The 25,614-nt window shown below is 33.8% G+C and overlaps 3 protein-coding genes across 4 annotated transcripts in view; 2 read left to right on the top strand and 1 right to left on the bottom strand.

Annotated features, from left to right (window-relative positions):
- nudC (nuclear distribution C, dynein complex regulator) overlaps window positions 1-3,316 on the bottom strand; it is a 28,441-nt gene extending 25,125 nt beyond the window's left edge. The window contains exons 1-4 of the mRNA XM_013322521.1: window positions 3,091-3,316; window positions 2,568-2,645; window positions 1,969-2,188; window positions 1,313-1,476 (exon numbers count right to left, since the gene is read on the bottom strand). Coding sequence (XP_013177975.1) covers window positions 1,313-1,476; window positions 1,969-2,188; window positions 2,568-2,645; window positions 3,091-3,165 — 537 coding nt within the window. The 5' untranslated portion in view covers window positions 3,166-3,316. The remainder of the gene's footprint in view (window positions 1-1,312; window positions 1,477-1,968; window positions 2,189-2,567; window positions 2,646-3,090) is intronic.
- A 248-nt stretch (window positions 3,317-3,564) lies between these two features.
- Window positions 3,565-6,877, top strand: LOC106125449 (protein abrupt). Of its 2 annotated transcripts, none has more exons than XM_013322657.1 (6): window positions 3,565-3,650; window positions 3,862-4,064; window positions 4,184-4,360; window positions 4,599-4,949; window positions 5,252-5,402; window positions 5,509-6,877. In XM_013322657.1, the coding sequence occupies exons 2-6, from the start codon at window positions 3,885-3,887 to the stop codon at window positions 6,045-6,047; spliced, it is 1,398 nt and encodes a 465-aa protein (XP_013178111.1). In that variant the 5' UTR covers window positions 3,565-3,650; window positions 3,862-3,884; the 3' UTR covers window positions 6,048-6,877. The 2 variants fall into 2 exon arrangements, with proteins under 2 accessions (XP_013178111.1, XP_013178110.1); XM_013322656.1 differs by having other exon boundaries at window positions 3,575-3,768.
- Window positions 6,878-15,426: 8,549 nt separating this feature from the next.
- On the top strand, window positions 15,427-23,674 carry LOC106125202 (uncharacterized). Its single transcript, XM_013322310.1, has 6 exons — window positions 15,427-15,562; window positions 15,645-15,943; window positions 18,826-18,926; window positions 22,092-22,166; window positions 22,348-22,476; window positions 22,654-23,674. Exons 2-6 carry the CDS (start codon window positions 15,727-15,729, stop codon window positions 23,089-23,091), a joined length of 960 nt encoding a protein of 319 aa, XP_013177764.1. The 5' UTR covers window positions 15,427-15,562; window positions 15,645-15,726; the 3' UTR covers window positions 23,092-23,674.
- Window positions 23,675-25,614: the final 1,940 nt, after the last annotated feature.

The raw sequence follows: 25,614 nt of genomic DNA on the forward strand, positions 1-25,614 counted from the left end.
AGCCTATTGTTTCATAGATATGACTAAGTGCAATAATTATCCAGTTCGATTTAGAATAATTTAGCGTATTATATAATTTAAAACTATTTATTTCTGTGCTCAAAATTGAAAAACGTTTAAATATAAAAATTATTAATCAAAGGTGAAAGGTCACCTATATCAAAAAAAGTTTGACTAAATCCTAGCTAATTATTTTACATGATTTCGACAAAAGAAGCCACATGAACGGTGCAGATTATAAACAGTCTTTGAATTATATTAGAATGAAATTGCCTTCAAAACACTTGCGATGTTTCCACGCCTCATGCGATCACCGATCTTGTGGCATCTTCCTAACCATATCAAGTACAGATAACTTTTAAAAGAATAAATAACATTCTCTAATATAAATTGAGAAATTTAATCAAATTGAGTGAATGTAATTGGTATTGAGTGCCTATTAAGACTTTTTATTTGTTAATAACATGTTAAATAAAATATCGTACAATCCTATCTAAGTGAAAAAATATAGCTACACATCTGTGATGTTTGATATTTCTAGTATGGTTGCATAATATTTGGCTATAATTCACACAGATGTATAAAATATTAGTTTTAAGGCTTTTTATTTATTATTTAATAGAGTACAAGTATTAACAACCACATAATTGGTTGCCCATTGGTGTTAAAGATATAAATAATTAAAATTAATAAGACTTATATCATCATTCTCCTTTATAAGACCATTGCTGAATATGCTGGTCTTTGCTGTACACAAGATATGAACTACATACTTTTTAACAACAATAGCTATGAAAATGTCAACATTGTGTTTGGTTTATGAAACTGTTTTTTTTTTATCTGAATGACAGCATTTCTGTATATGTTGCATCATTGATATATGTAATTTAATAAAGTTTACGTCATTAACAGCTGTCAAATTGTAAATATTAGGTAGTCTAATTTTGGACTGTGATAACTGAACACAAATTAACCCGTGTATTGTCTTTCAAATGCAATACTAATAAAACATATAAACTTTTCTAGTTGTTTTTTTAAACCCGTACAAAATATATTATTTTTAGTATTACAGTGCATAGTCACTTATACCAGTGGATAAATTAAACCTAATATGTATGTGAACAGAATTTAAATTTCCCCGAATTAAGTCTCTTATCATATGACTTCCTAGTATGTATATCTGAATTAATAATAAGGCATAAATCAAATTTTATATACTAATAAAAGTAAATGTAAAGGTGCATTATACCACCTCGTATTAAATTTAACAAAAAGCAAACAATTTTTTTATTAAAAATTTGTAATTACTTACCTCCACCTCCTCTAATGTCTGTGTCCATCTGTAATTCTCAAGGTCGCACCCATTTCCAGCATTCGGCTTGAGTTTTCCTTTTTCTTTAGGATCATCTTCCTCTTCTGATGCATTGTCTGCCTGCGCTTCATTGCTTGAGCCTTCCCCATCCCCAGAGTCAGTCTCTAGAATTCAAATTGAGCACAGTTTTATAATGATATAATAAAATTTCTTTTTAAATTAAATAACAGCTTCACTCATTAAAGCGGAATACATACTGACTATTCGTGGGATCTGAAAGGAGGCTTTCTCTAGATGAGTTGAATTGAAAGTCCTATAAAACAACTTTCAAAAGACCAAATACCCAGTAGCGATGGCCACTTTTAACCATCTCTATCATTATTGAACACAAGCAGTTTCTCACTTGGTGGCAAATAATTAAAAAAATCTATTAAAAAACCTAGTCTATATCGTCTATAGGGATGTGTAGCTTCCCAACTGCAAAAGAATTTTTAAAGTTGGTGTAGTAGTTCGAAGCCTATTCTTTGTAAACAAAGAATCCTTGCCTATTTATAATATTAGAAGAGAAGCATAAAAATATAAACCATAATTTTACTTGGAAGTACACCAATTATTATACAGTTGTACTTAGGAGCATAAATAATTTAATAACTTACTGCTCTTTTTATCTTTTTCAATATCTTCCTGCATTTGTTCAGCCTCCTGGTCAGTGATTTCTGTGACTGTAGCAGGTTCAAAATCTCTAGCCAGTCTTTCTTGTTCTTTCTTTTGTTGTATATCCTTCAACCTTTTTTCAGCATCTTCTCTCTCTTTCTTCGCCTTATCTGCTTCATCTTGTGCTTTTTTAGCTTGTTCATAGAACACATCTTTAACCACCTGGAAATGTTTAAGACATCATGAAAAAAATAATCTGAGCAATTTGTTGAATTTTCAATTGTAGAATCTTACTATCCCTCGCATAAAAGTAAAATTATAAAAGAATCAATGGAATGCTCTTCTTACTGACATACAGATATGACCAATACTCATATAACACACTCAATGCCACCAATTGTCCGATGAGTTCCCAATTCTATGACAAATGAAGAGAGGCATGGAAACTGTTAAATATTAAAATAACAAAATGTCCATCTTCATAGATCTATTCATTTTTAGAACTTGTTTATTACTCTATACAATTTTTAATTTACATAAAGCAAGACACATTACATTGTTAATAATAAATTTAAAAAAATCTAAAGAAATATAATAGTACCTTTTCCCACTCTCCTTGTTTTCCACCAGTAAAGAAGTCTGTTTTTCTTGATAAAAATCCAACAATTGTTGCTAACAGCTGAAAATCATGTAAGGGTAAATAAGTAACATATTTCCGTTTTAAGACTATGATGACAAATGCTAGTAATTTTAATTTTAGGTGCTTTTTAACATAAAACTTTTAAGAATTTGTACTCTTATAGGAAACAAAATGTGTAAATTACATTGCACTAATAAAACTTGGTTATAATCATTTTTGACGTGTGGTTTTGACATCAGTAAATAATATATTATTAGGACAACCTCAAAAACTTAACTCCAACGCTATAGTTATTTTTAAATTGAATAAGTTTTGTTCGTAACTTGCGCGCACTAAGGAACTTGCTAGAAAGTTCGATACTATGGTAACGACACGAGCGCTAGAATATATATAAAATGGTGAAATATAAAAACAACAAATTATCTCCTTAGAGTTATGCCCTAGTCAAAAGACGTGAATTAAAAACCAGTAATATAAAACTTACGTCTTTCACTCCACCTTCATGTTGCTGTGCCATTGCAAGAAGCATCGAATCAAACCTTTCAGGATCATTCGCCATTTTAAAGTTTAATAATAAAAATTTACCACTGCTTGCTTATGATTACTGCAGTTCTATTAAAATAATTGGGATTTAAGGCTTTTTCATTTATCTGCAAGATATACCGGCACAAATACAATTCTTGACAATGCTGAAATGCAAAATGAGTTGATAACAGATTATGAATAAAGCACAGATCTTATAATAGCAAGGCAGACTAAAAACAAAGTAAATAAAAAAAAATCTTTGCAAAACATCTAATTAAGGTATTCAATGCTTACTTTAACTTCATCCTACTTAATAGGACAATGGAAAGCAACACAATTTCTAGGTGAATATGTTTGATAATCTTTGTTTGATTCAGTATTTCAACGCAGACTTTAAATGCGTATCCGATCATATCCTTGCAATTTTGCAAAGTGCATTCATCTCTTACAAACCTGTGTATTCTGTTCAGTTATTATCTATGGAGTAAAGAAAAGTGAAAGAAGACTGTGTCATTGGAGGTCATGCACTTTATTTTTGTTCGCACGGATTCTGTTATAAGTTGAGATTCTTTTTAATCAATACATGATTAAAACATCATGCTCAGTAATATGTATAGTTATGTGTTGTAATAAACCGGTATGTGCTGTGACTAAAACATTATTGTAGAAGGAACAAATTTAAGTTAAAACTTGTGTCAAATAATAAACAGCAAACGTAATTTTGTTTCAGACGTTCCAAGGAAAAACGTAGTGATGGCAGATCAATTCTGTTTACGTTGGAATAACTTTCAAACAAATATAGTGAGTGCCTTAGATTCTTTAAAGTGTTCCGAAGACTTGGTCGATGTCACGCTTACATGTGAAGGTAGAAATATCAAGGCCCACAAAGTGATACTCTCCGCGTGCAGCCCGTACTTTAGGAATGTGTTCAAGGTGAATGACTCGGGACATTTATAACCTTCATCATCCGACAATTTATATTAAAAGTCAATTATTATATGGTTATTTACAAACAACTGATATAATACCATAACCTTACTGTTGTTTTTCAGGAAAATCCATGTCAACATCCAGTGATTATTTTGAAAGATGTATCAGCTGATGATATTGTTAGTTTATTGTCTTATATGTATCAAGGAGAGGTGTTTATTGAAGAGAGTAAACTGTCGTCATTTTTGCATACTGCAGCAATGTTACAAGTAAAGGGGTTAACAGGTGTTACACACCAGGTAACAATCATTTTGCTATAATTTTTTATGATGTTCAAAATAATCAGATTTGGGAAACATACAATTAAACAAAAAAAAATCATCACAATAGAACACAAGAACAATTTTTATTAGATGTTAATACTCCCAATGGGTATAACTACTTTTAAGTTGTGAAAAATAACCATTTCACAGTCATGATCAATTAGCTAGCTGAAAGAATATATATTTGTTAAATTTTTCTTGTCAATATTTTTAGAATGAAAACTTTATATCACCAAGGACCACAACAAAACTATACACACAGTTAACTATATCTTCTAAGTCCAACCTCGGTGCTAATACTACTTCAAAGGAATCTAAAGTGCCCGTTCTTAAGAAAAGGCGTTGCAGTACATCTGATAAACCAAATGATATTGTAAATGTTGAGACTAATAAAAAGAGTAGGATACGGGAACCATGCGATGTATGCAATAATCATAATGATTCACCAACAATGAAAGTTGACAATCCAGTGTTTGCACCGGAAAATAATGTGGATAAAAAAAATGATAGCAAAGGAGACAATCCAAATGTTACTGCCAATGGAAAAAGCTCAACAGCGACACAGGTATTCAATATTATCTTGGGAAATTTAAAATTATCTGCTTTTTAACAGTAAATTAACCAGGGCTTGACCTATATGATAGTTGTTGTTTGTGCTGAAAAATTGTATGCAGTAGCTTATTTTCTCTATACTTGACATGGAATTATTAACTATAGTTTTATAATGTTGGAATGTTGTAGCTTTAATTCAACTATAAAATTTATTATTAAATTGATTAATTATTGTAAATTAAAGAAAACTTGTGAAGTGTGAAGAAAAGAAAAAAGTTGTGAGCTGGTGAATCTTAATATTTTTTTTTACTTTAGGGAAATGCTCAAGAAGATATGCCAGTATCTGTCAAAACAGAATGGATTGATGACAACACCTCCACTTCTGGTGCTCCACTAGTAAACTCGGAAAATGATGATAGTCTTCCCGATTATGAAAATAGCATGCTTGCCAGATCATTACTCTCAGGTAAAATTAGTACAGTTATAAAACAAATTGGTCAACCTAATGAAAACCCAATTTTAGATAAACTTGTTCTCATTATATACTATGATCCTTTAATTTTAAATTACAGGTATCAACCCATCAAAGAGTGATGCCGCACTCAACAATCCAATAGCCAAAAAAGTTCAATCTGCTATTGACATGCATTGTACAAGGCCAAAAGAAATGAATACAGATTCTAGTGCCTTTGCTAATACAAAAAGTCCAATGAAAAGCTCAACAGAAGATTCTCTAGTAAAAACAGAAAAACATTCACCACACTCCGATATGGAATATGAACCAGAAGTGCTATTATCTGAACATCAAGTTGGTACGGATACCGAAAACACATATACTCAAGAACAGTCACAAGCATTACTTATATTAGCAGGTATGTCAAGTGGGCCAGTTTTAGGTGCAGTAGCATCAACATCCAATCACGCAGCAATTTGTGGAGACTGTCCACACTGCGGTATGAAGTATTCCAACCAATCTGCTCTAAAGTATCATGTACGATTAATGCATTCAGATCTGACTAATAGGTTATGCTGCTATCTTTGCCCAAGATCATTTACAATGAGAGAAACATTCAAAGAACATATGTGGACAAGCCACGGACAAAGGAATTAAGTATGAAGATTTGTGCCTTACTTTGGTGTTTTTTTATAAAATTTATTCATAATGTGTATGAACTGTTTGTGCCTTTCCCGATGTTATAAAAATATGCTCTAATATAATCCTAGTGAATGTCACATTAGTGTCTTAAGTGGGTTGCATTTGAATATGGATTTTGCAAACTACATCAGATTGTATGATATAATTGGATATACCTATGGGATGTGAATTAAATTAAAGTTGATTGGTCAAGATGTCAAACCAGTCCTGTACAAGTAAGCAAAGTTAAAAATTACCCTCAAAAGGTTCTATGGTTGGGATTTTAGTTTATTGTTATAGTATTAAAAAATGATATTTATTCAAAGCGAGAAAAAATTTGTTAATATTTTACAACTTTCCTTGTACCTTTAGGTGCTTATTTATTATGGGATGGTGCTATTCAAAAAATGAAAGCACTATTGGAAATTAACACTACAACATTGTATTTGAGATTCAATTTTTTAATGAAAGATTAAAAGAGATTTAATATCTTAATTAAATCATATATCAACTAAAGTTTTGTGGCAAGTCGCCATGAATTTAAAAGAATTTATTACATTTATGAAAGTTATTAATATTTATCATATTAGCTGGGAACAAGTCACCTGCCTGACGGATAAAACTTATAATAGTTTTTAGTTTATTTGACATAAGAAGATAAATACTATCCAAAAAAAGGTAAAAGTGGATTATTGTATACATGTTATTAATGTCCTGTGCCTTGGGAATATAATTTAGATCTGCATTGATTTTCTATACTAATATAAAGATTTGATTGTTTCTTTAGCATTGAATAGTCTATGAAACTACTTAGCCAATAAAAAAAAACACTGCTGTGAAGCTACACTATTCCAATGTGTATGTATGTCATTCAGGATCAGTGTAGCTGTATTTATTACTAGATTATTTAAATTCCCTGCGGACGAAGTCGCGGGCAACTGCTAGTAATGTGTGATCCACAAACACATCTGGCTCGGTGATAGTGGCATCTTTATCCAGGCTAACTTTGTCAGAAAATGTCCTTAGCCATCGGAAATGACACAATCCATGGCCAGATCTGTTTGTCGCACTTGTCGTTTGAATAATTCTTAGTTTATTGTAAAAATTATAGCTTTTTGTTCTTAATATGTTAGGATATAAATTTGTTATGTTGAGATAATTATTGTGTCCAAATAACATTATGTTTTGAGTTATTTAGTTACCACATTGTTACCTAAAATTCAAGTATTTCTTTAAACTTTTTACAAATTATTCATTATTGTATTACGGTTTATTTATTATTGTATTACCAGAATAATTAGACATACATTTTTATTTCAGTGAGTTTTGTTATGTACTGTTACATGTTTTATTAAAGTTTTAGACACTTTATTTTGGATGTCACTAATTGTTAGAGAAATACATGTAATGACTAGAGCAAGATATAGAAAAACATATGGAAATTTATGTATGATTCATGATAGAAGTGTTAAAACAATACATTTGCAATATTGCAAGTATCATAGAATTATATTTGTAAAGTTAACATGAAAATAAATCACTGAATAGACATTTTTACTATGTATTTAGGTCACAACAATTTGTTGCATCATATATATCTTTGTATTATTGCAATGAAAATAATTTTTGTACCTTAATAATGTTTGTAAACATTTTTACAAGCAAAATTTCCGATGTTTGAAGTTACAGTATGTTTTAATATGAATAGCTCTTTAGACTAAACATTTTAGATACTATGTCAAATGTGATCCATATATAAATTATCTTGTTTCTGTTGTATGATTAACAGCAGATGTACGGACAAATACATACCGTCTGCCAACTCTTTGTAAGCAAAAAGGTGTAATGTAGTTAAATTAATATTAGGTCGCATTAATGAAAATGTGACATGTATACTTTGGCTTTTGCAAAATTACAACCAGTATTTTCGAATATATTCGACAATAAAAATGTGTGGGGGTTTATCCCAATGTGATTCGCCTATAGATAAATCATATTTATTACGTATTTATGCTTCCAAATCCTTTTGGTAAATTGTGCCAAAAAGATTTTAAAACAATTGTTATTGTATTATTAAATTGTGTTTAATTCTACTACAAATTAATTTTTATTTTATAGTTTATTAGTTGTTAATTTATTCACGTCTTTCGTTTATATTTTAATTTTTGTTAATGCTTAGATTTATTTAAAGTCGATCGTATCGGATTAATGATTATTCACTTACCGAGTAGGTAATGCCATTAGTGAAATCTTAAATTATTATAGTAAAGAAGTAAGCAAAAAAATATTTTTACAGCGTATACAATTAAGGATAATTACATTTTAAGTAGAATAGAGTTTATGTATTGTTGAATAGTTTATTCAAGATTTTACAAAATTTATATTTTAATGTTACGAATAAAATGCTTCTACATAACTGTCTTTTATTCTTTTCCATATAAAATTACAAAGAAAGGTAAAAATCTTCTGAAGTAAAAAGAAACAATATTCTATATGGTGAATAGGTCCAATATTCATTATACCCCCTATAGGGATATAATGTATATCCCTACATTATCATTGAGAGGAAAACAAGGACTGAGTGTTAATCTGATTGATCTGGAATCCCAATTCCGAACATTCATGGGTGAATGTAATCGTTATGGGAACGGCCAATTTTGCTCTTTACAACTCTATAAAATCAAACTTCATATGTGCAATGAAATTAAAAAGTGATAATGGGGTTATATAAATACCACTGTAATAACAGCATTACGTATTTTTGTTGGGCACTAATATAAATTAGCAATATTTTATTCCAAAAGTAGTATTTTTTTAATAAGCAATATTTTATTTCAAAAGTATTTCAGACTTTGGAAAGGCAACACTGAATGCAGCATTAAGTTAAATATTATCTATGGAAAATGAAATGGCCGATTGTTGTTGCTTGCTGTATTTTGGTGAGGTGATGTGTGTTTGTTTTTTTAGATTAAGTGTCACTTAATCTAAAAAAATAATTGAGAGATTTTATTGTAATGTAACACACATTTTTCCGACTAAACTATAATAACGTTTGTGTTATGTTTACTTTACCCTTGAATTGTATAATTAAAAGAAATAAAATACTAAAGTTTAAACAGTGTTTAAGTGGTATCTTTTATGAATTATATCTTGATCTTGATCTTCGTAACTATCATTTTAGTGTTTCAAAGATAAGAAAACATCGTTATGGACAACACAATGCAACTTTACTATGTGAAGAATACATCCTCAATCTCGACATTAACCAGGAATACCGATCTTTTTATGGTATCCTGGTAGCCCATAATAAGGATCAAATGGTCATCCATAATATGTTACGTTGAATACGTATTTGAGGCTAGGCAAAGCTATGTAAATAATATTACATGTTGAATAATATTTAGAATTTCCCGCTATATGTGTAACCTTTTCATGAAGCGGCTGTTGTCAGTGTTTAGCGAGAGCTCCTTATTCGCGGTTGTATTTACGAGTTCATTTTCAGCGGTTAATACAAATTATTTTTGGCATTATATGTATAGAGTTTTATAATGTCAAGCAAAATAAAAAAGGCTATTTCCTCTCGAAAAAAAAGCGTACTGCCCCTTAAAGTCAAAATAGAAATGCTTGACCGATTACGCCGTGGTGAATCGTTTGCATCCATATCTCGGGCTTATAATGTAAATGAATCAACTGTTCGATTCATTAAGAAATCCGAAGATAAAATAAGGAATTCGATAGCTTCAACTTCTTTAACATCAAAAATTGTACGAGATCCAGCAATTGAAAAAATGGAAGCTGCTTTATCATTATGGATTGAAGATTGTAACAAAAAAAAAGTTCACCTTACTGGCCCTTTAATTCGTGAGAAAGCAAAGCGTTTTTACGCAAATTTTAAAGAACTCGGTGATAGAGAACATGACGGAGAATTTCGGGCATCGGAGGGTTGGCTTAATAAGTTCAAATTGCGACAGTCAATGAATAACGTTAAAATTGCCGAAGAAACTGCATTTGCAGACACTACAGCTGCAGAACTTTATATAAAAGAATTTTCGAGCATAATCACTGAAGGTGAATACAAGCCTGAACAAGTATTTAACGCAGATGAAACCGTTCTGTTTTGGAAAAGATTACCCAATAAAAAAAAATTATCTGAACATAAGAAGTCCACTAAGATTATGACTGCAAAAGATAGAGCAACGCTTTTGCTTTGTTCCAACGCATCTGGAGACTGTATAATAAAACCTCTTATGGTTTACACATCTTTAAATCCTCGAGCTTTAAAACATCAAGATAAAGACAGCCTACCAGTATTTTGGCGTGCAAATGAGAAAGCGTTGGTTACAAGTTCTATTTTCTGTGATTGGTTCTGGAATTGTTTTGTACCTGAAGTTGAAGCTTATTTAACAAAAAATAATTTGGAATTTAATGTCCTTCTTGTTTTGGACAATGCTGCAGGACACCCTCGTGAACTTGAGATTAAACACCCGAATATTAGGATTATATTTTTACCGCCTAACACGGCAACTTTTCTTCAACCCATGGATCAAGGAATATTCCAGGCCTTTAAACTGTACTATATTAGACTTTTCTTCAAAAACATATTGGAGGCTATAGAATATGTTCCTGATTTAAATGTTAAGCAATACTGGAAAAAAATGGACATCGCTAAGTGCATTGTTAACGTAAAAGAATCATTGGAAGACTTAAAGCCACATACATTGAAATCAAGCTGGAACAAACTATGGCCTATTCAGACCGACGAAAATCAAGAGGAATCAATAGAAATTCAAACTTTGATTGTAAACATTGTTGAAGCTGCTAACAGAATAGGACGCGATGGCTTTGAACAGATAGAAGCAAATGACGTTCAAGAATTGATTGAATTGCAAGACGGAGATATGACCGAAAACGACTCAGAGGAAATGTTAACTCCTAATTCCATTCAAGAAAATTCTTTAGTCACTACTGAAAACTTATCATTTAAAGTCCTAAATCTGCCTAAAGGTTTACTAATGGCAAACGAACTTTGTAATTTCTTTATAAAAAATGATCCGTCTATGGATAGAAGTCTCGCGTTTAAAAAACAAATTGATAACGCCATAGCTCACTATCGTTCCGAATTCCGAGACTTTTGGAAAATTGTAAAATTGTGAACGCGTGAATAATTATTTTGCCATATAACGTTCAAGCTTTGCCTAAGCCTAACAGGAATGTGTTATTTATTTTAAGGATATATACGTGGATTATTAAAACAAATAATTAAATTAAATTGATTTAGTAAAGGAAATCTTTTTCATTTTGAATCAAGGTACATACACGAAGGACATACACATGCCATAGTAGTAGACAACGGAAAGTTAAATATTTAAGTCACCTTAACTAAAAAAATATACAGATAGTTAAAACTCTTCTTTTGTACTGAAAATTTTGTAGCCACTCCTTACTCTCTCCTTTAATTTGAAATATCTGTTGTTTGAAAGGGTAATTGTGCTGAATTTTATGAGGGAAGTTAAAAGAACATCTGAAATGTGGCTTACAAATCTTGTCATAAGGTTATTACTAGCTGTCGCCCGCGACTCCCTCCGTGCGTAATATTCTTCCAGATTTTGCTATACATTTATGCCAAATTTCAGCAATATCCATGCATTCTTTCTGGAGATACCCTCTAACAAACATCCATCCATCCATCCAAACATTTGCATGTATAATATCTGTAAGATTATACGCATAACGTTAAAAGTATAGTTTATGCATGCAGTATGTTATTATTTAAGTACAATCTTGAGGAATGTTAAGGTGAAATTAAATGCGACAAAGAATTGTGATCTTTATTATTAATAAAACAACAATATTACATTATCTGTGTAGTATATATACAGTTATTTTTCCTAACATTTAATTTTTTTTACAGTAACAAAGGTTAATTATGCATGTAGTTAGAAAAAGAGTGCAGTACCGGTAAGTGTTATGCATAGTGACACATAGGATGGACTAGTGATGTGAGCCGTGTCGAGTGTAGACGGTGTGTGGATGTGTAAAGGCGTTCGAGGAAGCCCCTCAATGCGGAGACAGGCCGCTGGGACGCTATTGATCGTCATCCGCCGTCAGCGGCGGGCGCCCTATTGATTCGCCGCAATCTGCATGATAACCCGCGCTTGGCTTCTCTCTTCACTGTTCGCACTATACATTAGAACATTACTTACCGGAAAATTTGCTGTTCTACAAATGTTTTTTTACTTATTATTTTTTGATGAAAAAAAATTATAATTATAATATAAAGAAACATCTATTATGAGTAATTTACACATATTGTATTTAATACTACGATCATTGGTAAGTAGTATTTACACTTATAAAGGCATAAAATACGTATTAAACAAAGTAATAAAATAATTTGTTCTATCTTTAAACTTAGTGTTATGGTTTTGCGAAAAGACTGAAAGTTTTGTTGCGTTTCGCAACGCTGACTCTCATTGCCTTTCTGAGACTAGATACGGTTACTAATATAATTCTGTTTCGGTCTAACATCATGCTGATAAAGTATTAATTATGAATACATAGCCAGCTGTTAATATGTATACTTGTATAATATCAAATTACAATGGAGAATTCTAACCGAATTGCAGTGTCCAATTTCAATTGCGCGGGCAAAAGAAAGAGGGAGAGCGTTGTCGTTCCGTCTTTGTCGTATGCCAGCTGAAAAGTTTGGCGCCAATTTGAATAAAATTTGACTTTGAAGGAGAAAAGTAACTTGTAAATAGTTTTAGTATATGTAAATTAAAAATATATTTAAACTCAACATGTTAGTAAAATCAAATTATGCATCATATTTACGCACTGTTTAGGTACTGTAAGCAAAAGTTGTGTTATTAATGTATTATAGGGCGAAGTAATCACTAAAGAGGTAGTATAGTTTATAACCTCTTTACTAAATACGTTGTTGACTAGACTCTTGTAACTAGAGACTTGGCGAATCGTAGAACAAAAAGGGATCAATAGCAATGTTCGTTATTGATTAACGGTTAGTTTGAACATGTAGCACGTTGTAAGAACTAATCTATTCATTTTCATGTTGTGATGCATTTCCAGATACAACCAGTTACTTATTTATAACATTTTATACGGTATGAATTCAAAATGTCTTTATGGTCCCTACAATTCTTCAGAATTGTCATTCCAGTATCTTAATTATTAAGTTATTGTATTTTTTTAATATAAAACTTAGTCTACAATCGTTTATTAAATTATAAGGTCAATTATACACGGCGTTGTAATAATTAAGGGGGGCATGGTTTAAATTGTCCTCGGAGTTTAGCAAGTCAGTCTGCCAATGAATATTCATATTGGTGACAGTCTGAAAGTAATTTCGACAGTCTTCGAATGAAAATATTTACATAAAGCTTAGCAATTATTATTCACATTTTTACAGTCAATTAAACAAAGTTTTTGTCGCGTAAAATGACTCGACTATTTAGAACAAGGACGGTACACTTATTGTTAAAGTTATCTAGTACTGTTTATATAGTTTCTTAGTAATATGATATATATATCTATCTATCATTTTATATGCTTATAATATTTATGCTTTTGGTTGTTGTAATACTAAGTCGTAAACATGACTCTGTAATGTTTTATAAGTCTCAGGCCAAAAGAACTTAGTTATTGAAATAGTAAACGTACTCGTGCAATTTTATATATAGCATTTTTTCATATAGAATTTGTTTCGAGTTTCATGATTGTATATAATTAGGTTATAATTGTCGACTAAAGTTATCTTTGGCATTTGGTAAAATAGACTACCAACATATTTATTTTACAGGCAATGTTGAAGTAATTTGAAATTGTAATGTTTTGTTAATAAAATTTTAAATTTAAACCACCCCTAATAGTAATTGTCAGTTTTTTGTTTGTAACTTAAGTAATGATAATCAGATTAGTGGTAAGAATAAAGAGCACTCGTAAGCAATAAGCTTGCATGCTTTGATATAGTAATGTGGAGAGAGTGCAAATGGTAATCTGTAATCTCTGCCTACTCCCTTGGTGTACGGACTTGTTATGTTGTAACGAAGGGACCTAGGTGGTAGATGTAGGTGTCTACAGACGGGCATACTCTAGCTCTATACTTGTGTGTAACTCTATATGACTATTAAAAGTGAAAGTAACTATTTGTTTTGTATTGACCAGGTTATATCTTCTATTTTAATAAATTTTGACATAAAGATCAAAACTTTGTCTTCAAAAACACATGACAATAGGAAAACCCGTTTCACGATTATCACGATTATAATATGGAAAATATTGGTATGGGTAATTAATTTTAAAACTACCCGTTTTTTTCGCCTCAATTGAAGTATTACATAAATTTCGACTGACAGTAGTACTGTACTGTACAGAAGCTGCACAGAATCAACTATTACCTATAAGTATCTACGTTTTTAATAAATGAGATACGTTTTAACTTCCATCGAAGGATAAGTCTTCTTGATAGGATTGTTTATTTCACCTTGATAAGATTGCAATAAAGTGTCTGTAAAGTGTCGAGCCAAAGTATTTATGTGGTGAAATAAAAGTGCGGTTACGGAGGTCTATCGCGGTGCGGCGGCAGCGAGGTGCGGGGGACGCGGGGCGGTGCGCCGCAACACTATCGCCGATATGGGTCACTGACGCCTACGCGCGATTCGATTAAACTTTACAAGTTTTCGCCACCTGGATACGCCACTGAGATGTGCGAAAAGCAACAAGTATTTAAAATAACTTCTGAGTAAGCATTAGAAAATATTTGAAAGTTGGCAAAAAAAAAATTAAGGGTCCTGACATGTTTTCATTCGTTCGCATTCAAAGGACTTGTAAATTGGTGCTACAAATAAAAATATATCTTCCAGTTGTACATTATAAAGTTATTTTTTTATTAATCAGTCCAAATAATAAATACAGAGAAGAAACTGTTGTTTGAACTTATAAGAAGTTTGAAATCGGTTTACTTAATAATTAGAATATTTTTGCGCCCATCCAGTGAAAGTGTATACTAATTAATAGTGCAAAGTATCGATCAATTGTTTCACCATGGTTCTAAATATAAAATTCCGTGGAGGAAGACAAAGTTCGCGCGCAACACGGGCGCGGGCAGGCGTGCGGGCGCGGGCACGCGGCAGCGTATCGATTGCGCGCCTTCAGTCGCCGCCGAGCGCCCAGCGCCGCGCTGCGCCGAGCGGCGAGCGCCGGCAGCGCGTGCCCCGCGCCCTCGCCCCGCCTGCGCCCTGCGCCCGACGCACTCCCCGCTTACCGCCGCGCCCCGCCGCAACCCGCCGCACCCCGCCGCGCCACGCCGCACGGCTCTCTCGCCGTCGCCGGCAAACTCGAACGACCTCTTTTCGCTAACCAACGTCGCAGCCGCGCCGTTTCCCGCCGCGTAACTCCATACGAACTCATGATACTTTACAATTGTTGTTAAGTACTGTAAACTACACATTTCGAGTGTTATTTTTTATTATGTATGGGAAAAAATTATGTTTTTAATTTTATCAATAAATCAGAAGTAGGGTGAAGAGTAGTTAAGTGATGCGGGTGATTCAGGTGATGGTTGTCTTTGAGGCATGGGGCGGGGCGGCGCGAGGTGCGCGGGCGGCGAGTCCACCGCCGGCTGCGTAGGCGCACCATGGACTGCTGTAAGTACGGCGAGCTGCGGCGCCACGGGCAGTACGCGGCCTGGGAGGGCTACGGCTACGCGCCGCCCTACGCGCCCTACGCGCCCTACGCGCACGCCTACTGCCCGCCGCACGCGCACGACCCCTACGCCCGCTACTATCGCTACGACTACCCTGCCGCCGCCGCCGCCGCGCATACGCACCACAATGAACACGCTATGCCTATGGGTCAGTATTATATTTTAGTCTATTTTAAATTGAAATAATAAACATTAATGAAATGGTAATCATAAGTATTTTCAAAAACGTAAGTGGTATAAGAGTTCCACTGGGAGAACTTAAGGTGAGTAAAGTTTGCGTTTGTTAGTGTTCGCAATTACGAAAGTTATTAACTTTCTTCATAAGGTTGGGGTTGGAAAGTTGAGAAATATTCGCATAACAATAACTCTTGTGTAAAGTTTTAAAAAGTTTAAATGGTTTCGGTTAGGTTCTTGGAAATTTTTTTCCAGGTAGATGAGGTTTGTGTCCTAAAATTATCAAATAACTTATGTGGCTTATTGAAAGTTTAATAACTTAAAGATTAAGAAAAAATAATAACTTCTTATGTCTCTACTAAAATACGATACCTACTTTTTACGGCAATAAATTGATATCAGTAACAAATTATGAACTAATGAGATGTTATCGTATTATTATATTATTTAGGACAAATGTTGTGGTCTATGAAAATATATGTAGCATAAACGTTAATGTTCTGTGAAATCTATTTAACGTAATCAGTTTCATCGTAATTGAATTATAAACATGATCCCCAAACTCGTTACATTGTATTTTGATTGTAGTGGTACAGCAAGCGCGCTGCGTCGAGTTTTGTTTACCAATACAACTGAGATCGGAATCTGAACGCGCGCCGCGCGGCGACATTCTGAACAATGAACTAAGAATTTATGTTTACGTTTGGGCGGATTTCTCCGCGTCTACGTCACGTGTCGATAGCGGACCAGCGAGGGGAGTTGCGGGGCGAGGCGGGCCGTGCGGGAGGTACGGTGGGAGGCGAGGTCGGCTCTACAGGTGGTTCCCCCCGCCCCTCTGGTGCGATTGATTGCCCGCACGGCGCACCACCGTACGTATCGAGCGACTGACGTCCGCGCCTCGCCTGCGACTCGCCCGCGGCTCGCACAAGCCGCTACTGAAGCAGACGCCGTCCCTACTTACACTATGCAGATGTGCGCTCGCTTTGAACTTTCGAGGTTGAATTTTTATGCAGCCTGTATATTTACATATGCGATTGCGTCTCGACTGCATCTTACTTATCTTAGATTTTTTTCCGTTTATACACAAAATTTATGCCACCATAGCAACTACGAAACTAAATAAACTGCTTAATGTTAGTAAAATGGAAACTGAAAAAGCTTTCAGAATATCAAATTGCTCAGATTTTTCAAATACCAAGATTAACTGTATAATTTGAAAACCGTAGATATAGTTGTATACGTACAAAATACGCAGTTGTATATATTGCAAAACATGAAGTCTTAGGTTGAAATATACCGTCCGATTATCGTGAAACTTCTAAATAACAATAAAAAGTACAGAAGATACCTAATAAGTTACAATAAACAATTTTTAATAAACGTTTTTTTAGCAACATCAAATATATTTAAAAATATGCGTATTTAAAAATTAGCCTATGAATGAAATAGTCTGTGCAGACGGAGCGAGATAAACATTGTAAAGAATGAATATGGAGATAAGATGTTTTAACACGCAATTGAAATAAGCGATTTGTATTACAATTTATATCGTTAAATCTTTCCGAGATGTTAACGCAATACAATTGTACTGAATATTTAAATTATACCTTCTTTGTATGTTAATATATAACAAGATGTCGTACGCGACTCAGATGGCGCGGGATTAAAAAAACTAATAACTAGCCTATGTGTTCTTCCAGAGCAGTTATACATCTATGCCAAATTTCGTTACGGTTCGAGACGTTTCGGAGATACCTTCAAACAAACATACATTCATCTAAATTTTCGCATTTATAATATTAGTAAGATGTAACTTATAAGCGGCAGATAATGTTAAAACATAAAAGAAACTAGAGATGGTGTCGAGCTTCAACTTAATATTTTAATTAAAATATGATGGTTGAGGTTAAACAAAATTATATCACATAAGACAGGCATATAAAGTTGTAATTAAAATACACTCATATTCCCGTGCAACAAAAAAGGTATGATGCTTCCAGATTATGGGTTTTACATATAGCTTAACAACATTCTTTTACACATCAGTAAAATGACCCTACATATATTTAAGAAAGTACAAAAATATAAATATTAAGTTCTATCCGGGGTTATATCTAAGGGTTCTACCCGGGGTACTCATATTAGTACTAGGGTCGCATAGCAACAACTATGGGCTGGCGACGCGCTTGCCCGCGGCGCCTCTTTGCTAATTAGCAGATAAGAATCCAACAACAGTCTACGAGTATTACTGTTCGACTTTTAGACAGATAATTGCTCTCGACAAGGATAATTGGTCATTAAGAGAGTCCCTATTAATAAAGATTTCTTAAATTTATTTAACACTAAGCTGAACCACTCAGTTACAGTGAGGCAGTTAAAAATATTGTATGTCAACTCATAGTTGTCGAAACATTTACAACATAGCATGAATCATTGCAAGAAATTGACTTGGTGGTTTTCTTTTAGCATAACTTCATAATGAGAGGAAATGAATATAGTTTTATATACAACTACGAATAATGCTTTAACTAGGAATGCAGAAATATGCACAGATAGAACAATGTCATTTATGTATATATACTGATTATCAATATAGTGTACCACTAAAGGTTAAAGAAAGTGAGAAGCTGCATATTGTTGTCGTATAACACAAGTGATAAGATCCGCATTGCATTGCGATGGTTTGCAATTGCAAAGATTTAAATAACGTATATTTTTCTAACATACAATTAACATATTTTGTGATTTTCTTTGGAGCATGTCTTCGTCCAATAGTTTAGACGTCTATTGATTGAGGTTGATTTGGGTGGCGGATGATACGACATACATATAAGTAATGTATTTAATTTGTGTCAGATTATGGAGCGTACGTCAGCAAGGAGTCGCGCGCGCGCCGGACGCTGTCTCGCAGGGACCAGCGTGCGCACACAGCGCATCACCTGCCACTCCCGCACACGGTAAAATATTCTTATTATTTAATCTACACTAAGAGTTACTTAAATTCCCATATTAATTATAAAGGTGTCGAGAAGACTACTGTAGAGTGAGCAACGCTTATTACACGCTTCAATTTTGACAATAAACCTCACAGAGAACTGCCGTGAAGTTATTTCTCCTAGTCTATATGAGTTAACCTCATCCTTCTCCTATCTATTCGTCTATTGTGACTCATATGTGAGGGCCAATGACTAAAATATATCTGCAAACGGTAAGTACATACGTGAAATTATAAATGATAAAATAAATAAATTTATTAAAAAGTATTTACTTTCTTAAACAATTGAATCATTTGTGGTAATTAATGGTGGTTTCATTCACCATTTATATACCTAGTTCATTCCATGAAGAATATAAAATTGTAAACATTACAATTACTGACCTTGAGCGCGTTTATGTCTTATCCTTTCCGTTTTATATTTACAGAACATACGGCGGCGGCGTGTGCTTTAATAAAGTTATAAACAGATCTGTGAAAATATGTAGGTCAGTGTCAGGGGACAGTTGACAATGTGGTGTACAGGAAAATGTTAGTATTGCATTTATCAATCGTAAGCGGCGAGAATAGAGTCCAAATTGTCTTGAAGCTTCCGCTTTCCACGGAACTTTACTGTTTAAATTGTTTTCCCACATTTTAAGTGGCGGGTCACGCGTAGTCAAATTTAAATAAAACTTTCACGTGCGGATGCAATACGTATGTTCTGATTTATATTTGTACACAACGTTTTTAATATATTTTTGAAATTATAAAAAGTACCTTTAACTTTGACTTGAAATTAAGTTTTATTTTCAATAGAATTCATTTTGACTTTAATAACGTAGTACGACTATGATAACAAACTGTATGCAATATGTTAAAAAAAAAAAAAGTTTGTGTATAAAGATAAATGTAATATAACTCAGTAGCGTAGTTGTGCCGGCGTGTTTGATACAATTGTAGATTATTACCAAAATTAGATAGTCAACTAGACGGAAGTGCGATACGGGTGCAAGTGGTATCATTACGGCGTCGTGTTACGAGACAAGTAAGCGGCACAAAGGCGCTAATGAGGGCGGCTAGGGCGGGCGGCGGCAGACGTGGGGCGTACGGGGCGTCCGCGGGGGACTCGGGGGTGGCCTGAAGGCTGTCAGCGGTTGATTTTTCCGAGTGTCGTGGGCGCCGCGCTGATCGATAAGTCACGTGGCCCGCGCCGCGCTCAGGCCGCTCGATAGTTAGAGCCTCCGCAAATCTCCCGCCACTACTCTAATGTACACGTATGACTTCATTCCACACGCTTTACAACAACCTACTAATTATTACGCCTCGTTATTATTGCCAATGTAACGCCTTTCTATAATAACTAGGTATATTTTCGACATTTTATGAATTTTTCTAGTTGAAAACTTAGGTATATAAGTCAAATTCTCAAAAAGCCATCTTATTCCATAATCAATCAAGATTGATAATTGTATAATAAAAATATTACATTCCTTTAAATCGGACAATAAGTTAATTGATAGATAATTATAAAATATTTAAAATCTTTAATGGAAAGTACTTTAGTTTCGTAGCTCCGTAGCACTTTGCGTAGATAGTTCAACGAATTAAAAAAAAGTCATGTAAAATTACAAGATTTTTTTTTCTAAAATAAAACGTTTTGCGTTGTTCGTATTGTTTATTTTTTACTAAAGTCTATGTCACAAATAAATTTAATTTTATTGATATAATATTAGACATGTTTGATTAATTAATAATATTGGCGTACAACTATTACGAGTATATATACCGTACATGACATTAGTGTATGTATCTAAGAGATAAATTACTTTAGTCATGGTATAAATTTTCGAAAAGCGTTCAAAGTGTTTACCATCGCAGTACAGCACCTGCTCTACGTCGTAGGGGATTATACCTAAATGGTATATTAGTTCGCAAAGTATGACGTAGGTGCATTTTCGGTTAAGATGTGAGGGATGCAGTTGCAGCGTGGCGGTGCAGGCGGTGACGGACATCGATCGGCGACGCGACCGAGCGCGCTGTCGCTCTACCCCCGCCTTCCCCACGCCCCCACCTCCCACTCCCCCTCCCTTGCCCCCTCTCGCACATAAGGTTATCTCACACACGGCGTACGCACATCGCGTTCTACCCGATTCCCAAATAAAAATACCAAGTTATATTTATGATTGTGTCATTAATATAACTTTCCAATATTATTCGTACAAACTAACCGTGAGAAAAATTTATCGTTGGTTTCGAGAGCAAAATCCCAGTATAACACATACCATCATCTCCTACTTTCATACAAGGATTTTCGTCTAAGCCAACGATAGGCTGCATTAACCATTTTTAACCTAAGGTAGGATGGTGGAGAATATTAAGTTCGAACCTACAACCTAGCGTTACGGAGTCTTTACACTCTTACCTGTTAGGTTCTCGATGGTTGAATAAATATGATGTAACATATTGAATATGTTCTAATACTCTTCTTAACTAACAAAGTTTTCGTAGCATAACTGTTCGTAGCAGTAACAGTAGTAAATGTTTTAAGAGTATATTTTTGATCATATGAGAGTAAATGCAGCAAGGTTGTTCTTTCCTTTTAATAATACAAGGCGACGGAGTAACAATGCATGCCACTTTGTTAATTACATTCCACTTCGCGCTTTTAATCGATATGCTAGTCAACGTAAGTTCACTGACGTTTCTCATTGGATAATTATGTTTATGTAACGTTTTGAAATGAAAGACTACAAATTATATATTTATTTTGACTAAATATGTTATTTTATTAAATAGAAGATCTGCATCGCGGTTTTTCTCGTCAAATAGTTCTCATCGTCTTAAATAGTCTTAATTCTGAGCTTAATGTTAGTGTAAAGTCTTCAAATGTGGTTTTGCTTTGTTATAAAGTCAAACTTTGCAAGCGTCTTATAAATTTCTGCTCCTTATGACCATTCCATATGATTCATTTAAAGTGTATCGGATTCAAGTTTTGCTTTAAATCTAAATAAATATTAAGAGTTATACGCAATAACGTGATAGGTATCTAGAATTGTTTCCTTCGTTTAGAAAACTTTTTAGGTATTACTTGATAAGTAAGGAAGACCTGATTTAAGTACTCAATAGGTACAAATATATTTTTCAGCCGCCTTCAGAATGCGGCGGCTTAAACGGCCGCAGCGGCGGCTACTGCGAACCGCAGATGTGGCCGCACTACCAGGTAACAGTGATATTGCTGAATATGTTAACTTACTGTTATTTTACGAAAAATCACCATACCTGATTAATTTACACTCCTGTAATTTTCAATCCTGATTATCAGATATAATATGAACAGATGTCGATACGTTTTACGAGGTTTTTCACTAGGTACTAATAGTAATTATTTTGATTATTTGTAGATGGGTATGATGGGCGGCGGGGGCGGAGGCGGAGGCTGGGGCGTGGCGCACGCCGGCTCATGGGCCTCGCGTAGTGTGTGCTCCAGGGACCAGATGCGGTACATTCCCAACGACGCTCGAATGATCAAGGTCATTTTACACTTTATCCTAGATAAAAGACTTGTTAGCTCCAATATTTTATAGTCGACTAAAAAAATTTGATGATGCGCATGCGCAATCGTAACATCAATTGCTATTGCTTTAAACTAATTATGAAAAAATAAACTTCTAGCTCAATATAATGATACGAAATCATTTAAATTTCAGGGTCCGTATTTAAGTCATTCGAGTCAGCTGTGCCCTCCCGAAGGAAGGTCTACGCCGTACCCCATGTACGAAGATATGTCTTACAGGAGCGACAACGGGAAGCTTAAAGGCATGATGGAGTACCCGGCAAGGAGCGCGCCACAGGCTGAGGCGCCGCGAGCGATGCGCGAGTGCGCGGTCAGCTCGCCGCACCGTTCGCCGCCCGAGGAAAAACGACCTCCCGTGGTGCCGCTGCCCGCCTTTCAGCAGGCCTTTGGCTCCACCGAGATCGGCAAGTTCGCGGAGGCGTTCAGTCGCGCCGAAGCGGTGCACGAGGTCGACGACATCTCCAACGAGAATTTCGTGTACGATGGCTTCCAGGACTGGGAGGGGCCGCCTGAGTCCCAATGGGCTGCGCCACCCTCCGCGCGGGAGATAAAATGCGAGGATAACTATTGAGAAAGGTCGCGTCTCGTGACGCACTCGGCGATACGCCTCTTAGCAAAATTTAGACAATTTGTAGTTCCACCACCATGTTGCCAAAGAGTAAGTAGTTCGACTTCGATCGTAATAATCGACGTCGTAGAACTATAGGATGTGATAACAATTTTTTTAACATGTACGAGATTAGTTCGACGGATAAATAGTGGTGTGGCGTTGAATTCATATACATATTATATTATAATATTTAGTAGAATATTAATTAGTTATTCCTTTTAACTAGTTTTAGTATTAACCTAAAGTGGGTGAACCCTGTTATGTGGAAGGTGGGAAATAGTAGGTAGGTACTGCAAAAAAAAAATCATATGAATCATGATTCAATGTGCCTTTATTCGGATAGGCCGGCCGCCGCCCCCGCCCGCCCGCTGCGCGACGTCAAACGATCACAATAGCAATCATAGGGACCAACGTTTAGACAAATATACACCCCGCCCGGTCGCGTGAACCTTCTGTACGCAATAAGCTCAACGAAATATTTTGTCTCCAGGGAGTTGAACGAAATTTATTAAAACCTAGCTAAATTACATTTAAATAGATAATTTAAATCATAAATGAGTAATAAAAGTAAAATAAACATAGATTTAAACAAACATGTTACGATTATAAGATGTCGAAAATATAGATAGAAATCCAACGACAAAGTTTTCTATACAATCGTATAATAAGTAATTTCAATTATTCCTCAATATTATGGTTTGATATTGAATGGCATCGTGAACCGTCGCGATAGAGATTGGAATGCATATATGCATCGTCACTTTCCTATTTTCCAAACAACATAATAAGATATAAACAATATTTTTCCCACTTACGACATTTATGAATAAATTATAAGATTCTTCTTCTCTCAAAATATCTTCTATGATTATAATTAACAAGAGAAACTACGAGCTAAATACAAATATCCTTCATTATCTTCAACTATCTTTATCTATACTAACGATAATCAATGGGGGCCCCAAAAGACGTCGCGCCAAATGAAACATTTAAAATTTGAGACAATTGAATTAAATCTTTTCTTTTTTTTTTGTATTTAGATAGTCAAATTTCATAAATTTTAAAACAGGTTACTTATGAGTGTAATGGCTTTTTAATTAAATAATTAGGGGCCAACAAAGTCGATATAAAGTGTCTGTTCGTATTTCGTTTCTGCATTAGAACTTTCTTATATTTTAAAACAATATAGATTTTATTTATCTTTAGAATTTTATGCACACATTTATTTATATTGTTCATTTTAATAATTCTAATTTTGCAAGTATCTACATTCGTCTATTTTCTTAGGTCTGTGATAAATTTGTTACAATTGTGGTTTTTCGTATCGTTTGTTTGATCGACTATTATTTTTATTCTGGGAATGTTCTCGAAATTATGTTATTTGTTATATTTACTGTTATAATATCGTTTTAAAATTCACAGCGATTATAATAAGTTAATAATATTTTAAAATCACTTATATAAACTTACCACCTTACTATAAACTTCCGATCGTCTTCTTTTCATAGGAAAAATCCGTAATTGATAGAATGCAACCCCTTTGGACAAAACAGCAAAATTATTGGAGTGCCTTATGTAATTAATAATATGAAATTAGGAGAATGAATTTTATTCTAGCATAATTTGATGAAACACCATATAGATAATAGCATGGTTTAACTTCTTTTGAGCCGAGTAATTCTATAAGTAGATAAGATAATATTCTTACCAATTAAATTACCATAAATATTTAATTCGAGAAATATATAATATATTGAATGAAGTTAGCGAAGCACTAATATTTCATTCTTACATTAGTTATTTAATAGTTCTTTGTTATAATATTAAAAGTTTGATTTGAGTGAATATTTATAGAGATTTAAATATTAAGATAGTCAAGAGATGATGCTTCTATAAATAATTTGAGTGATTCAGTTGTTTCTATAGATTATACTATTAAATTTATTTGTTGCAGAATTTTACCAACTAGATATAGATTAGAAAAATTTTATAATTTTAGTCCAGTGTCATGATGTAATGATATAATAATTTAAAAAATCTTCGATAATCACATAGACATCTTCCAAACTGGTAAATGTAGTATTGTGTGACGGTACATTTACTTATTCCATATTTTAAGGGAGCCAGGTAACCAACAGACTTCGAAGTATTATAGTTTAAGAGTTATTTTTGGAAGCTCGTGAAGTTTACCCAGGCTAGATGTAGCATTGGTAAACTTTGATATGTTTGTAGATGTCAGCTAAAAAAAATGGTGATTTGATAGGAAAATACACGAAGAAAACAAATACACCACGATATACTAAAGATCTTAAATTAAGTATTTTATATTTTATTGATAATTTTGTGAAAATTGTAAAACAAATTGATGAGAAATTTTTAAATACAGATGTTATTAGAAACTGACATATTAAATTAAATAATATATGAAATGTTAAAGAAAAGTATATACTATCTTGAAATATATTGTAATTTTTATGTAAATGA

This window comes from Papilio xuthus, unplaced genomic scaffold (genome assembly GCF_000836235.2).
Source record: "Papilio xuthus unplaced genomic scaffold, Pxut_1.1 DF825928.1, whole genome shotgun sequence".
In the NCBI taxonomy this organism is placed as follows: Eukaryota; Metazoa; Arthropoda; class Insecta; order Lepidoptera; family Papilionidae; genus Papilio; species Papilio xuthus.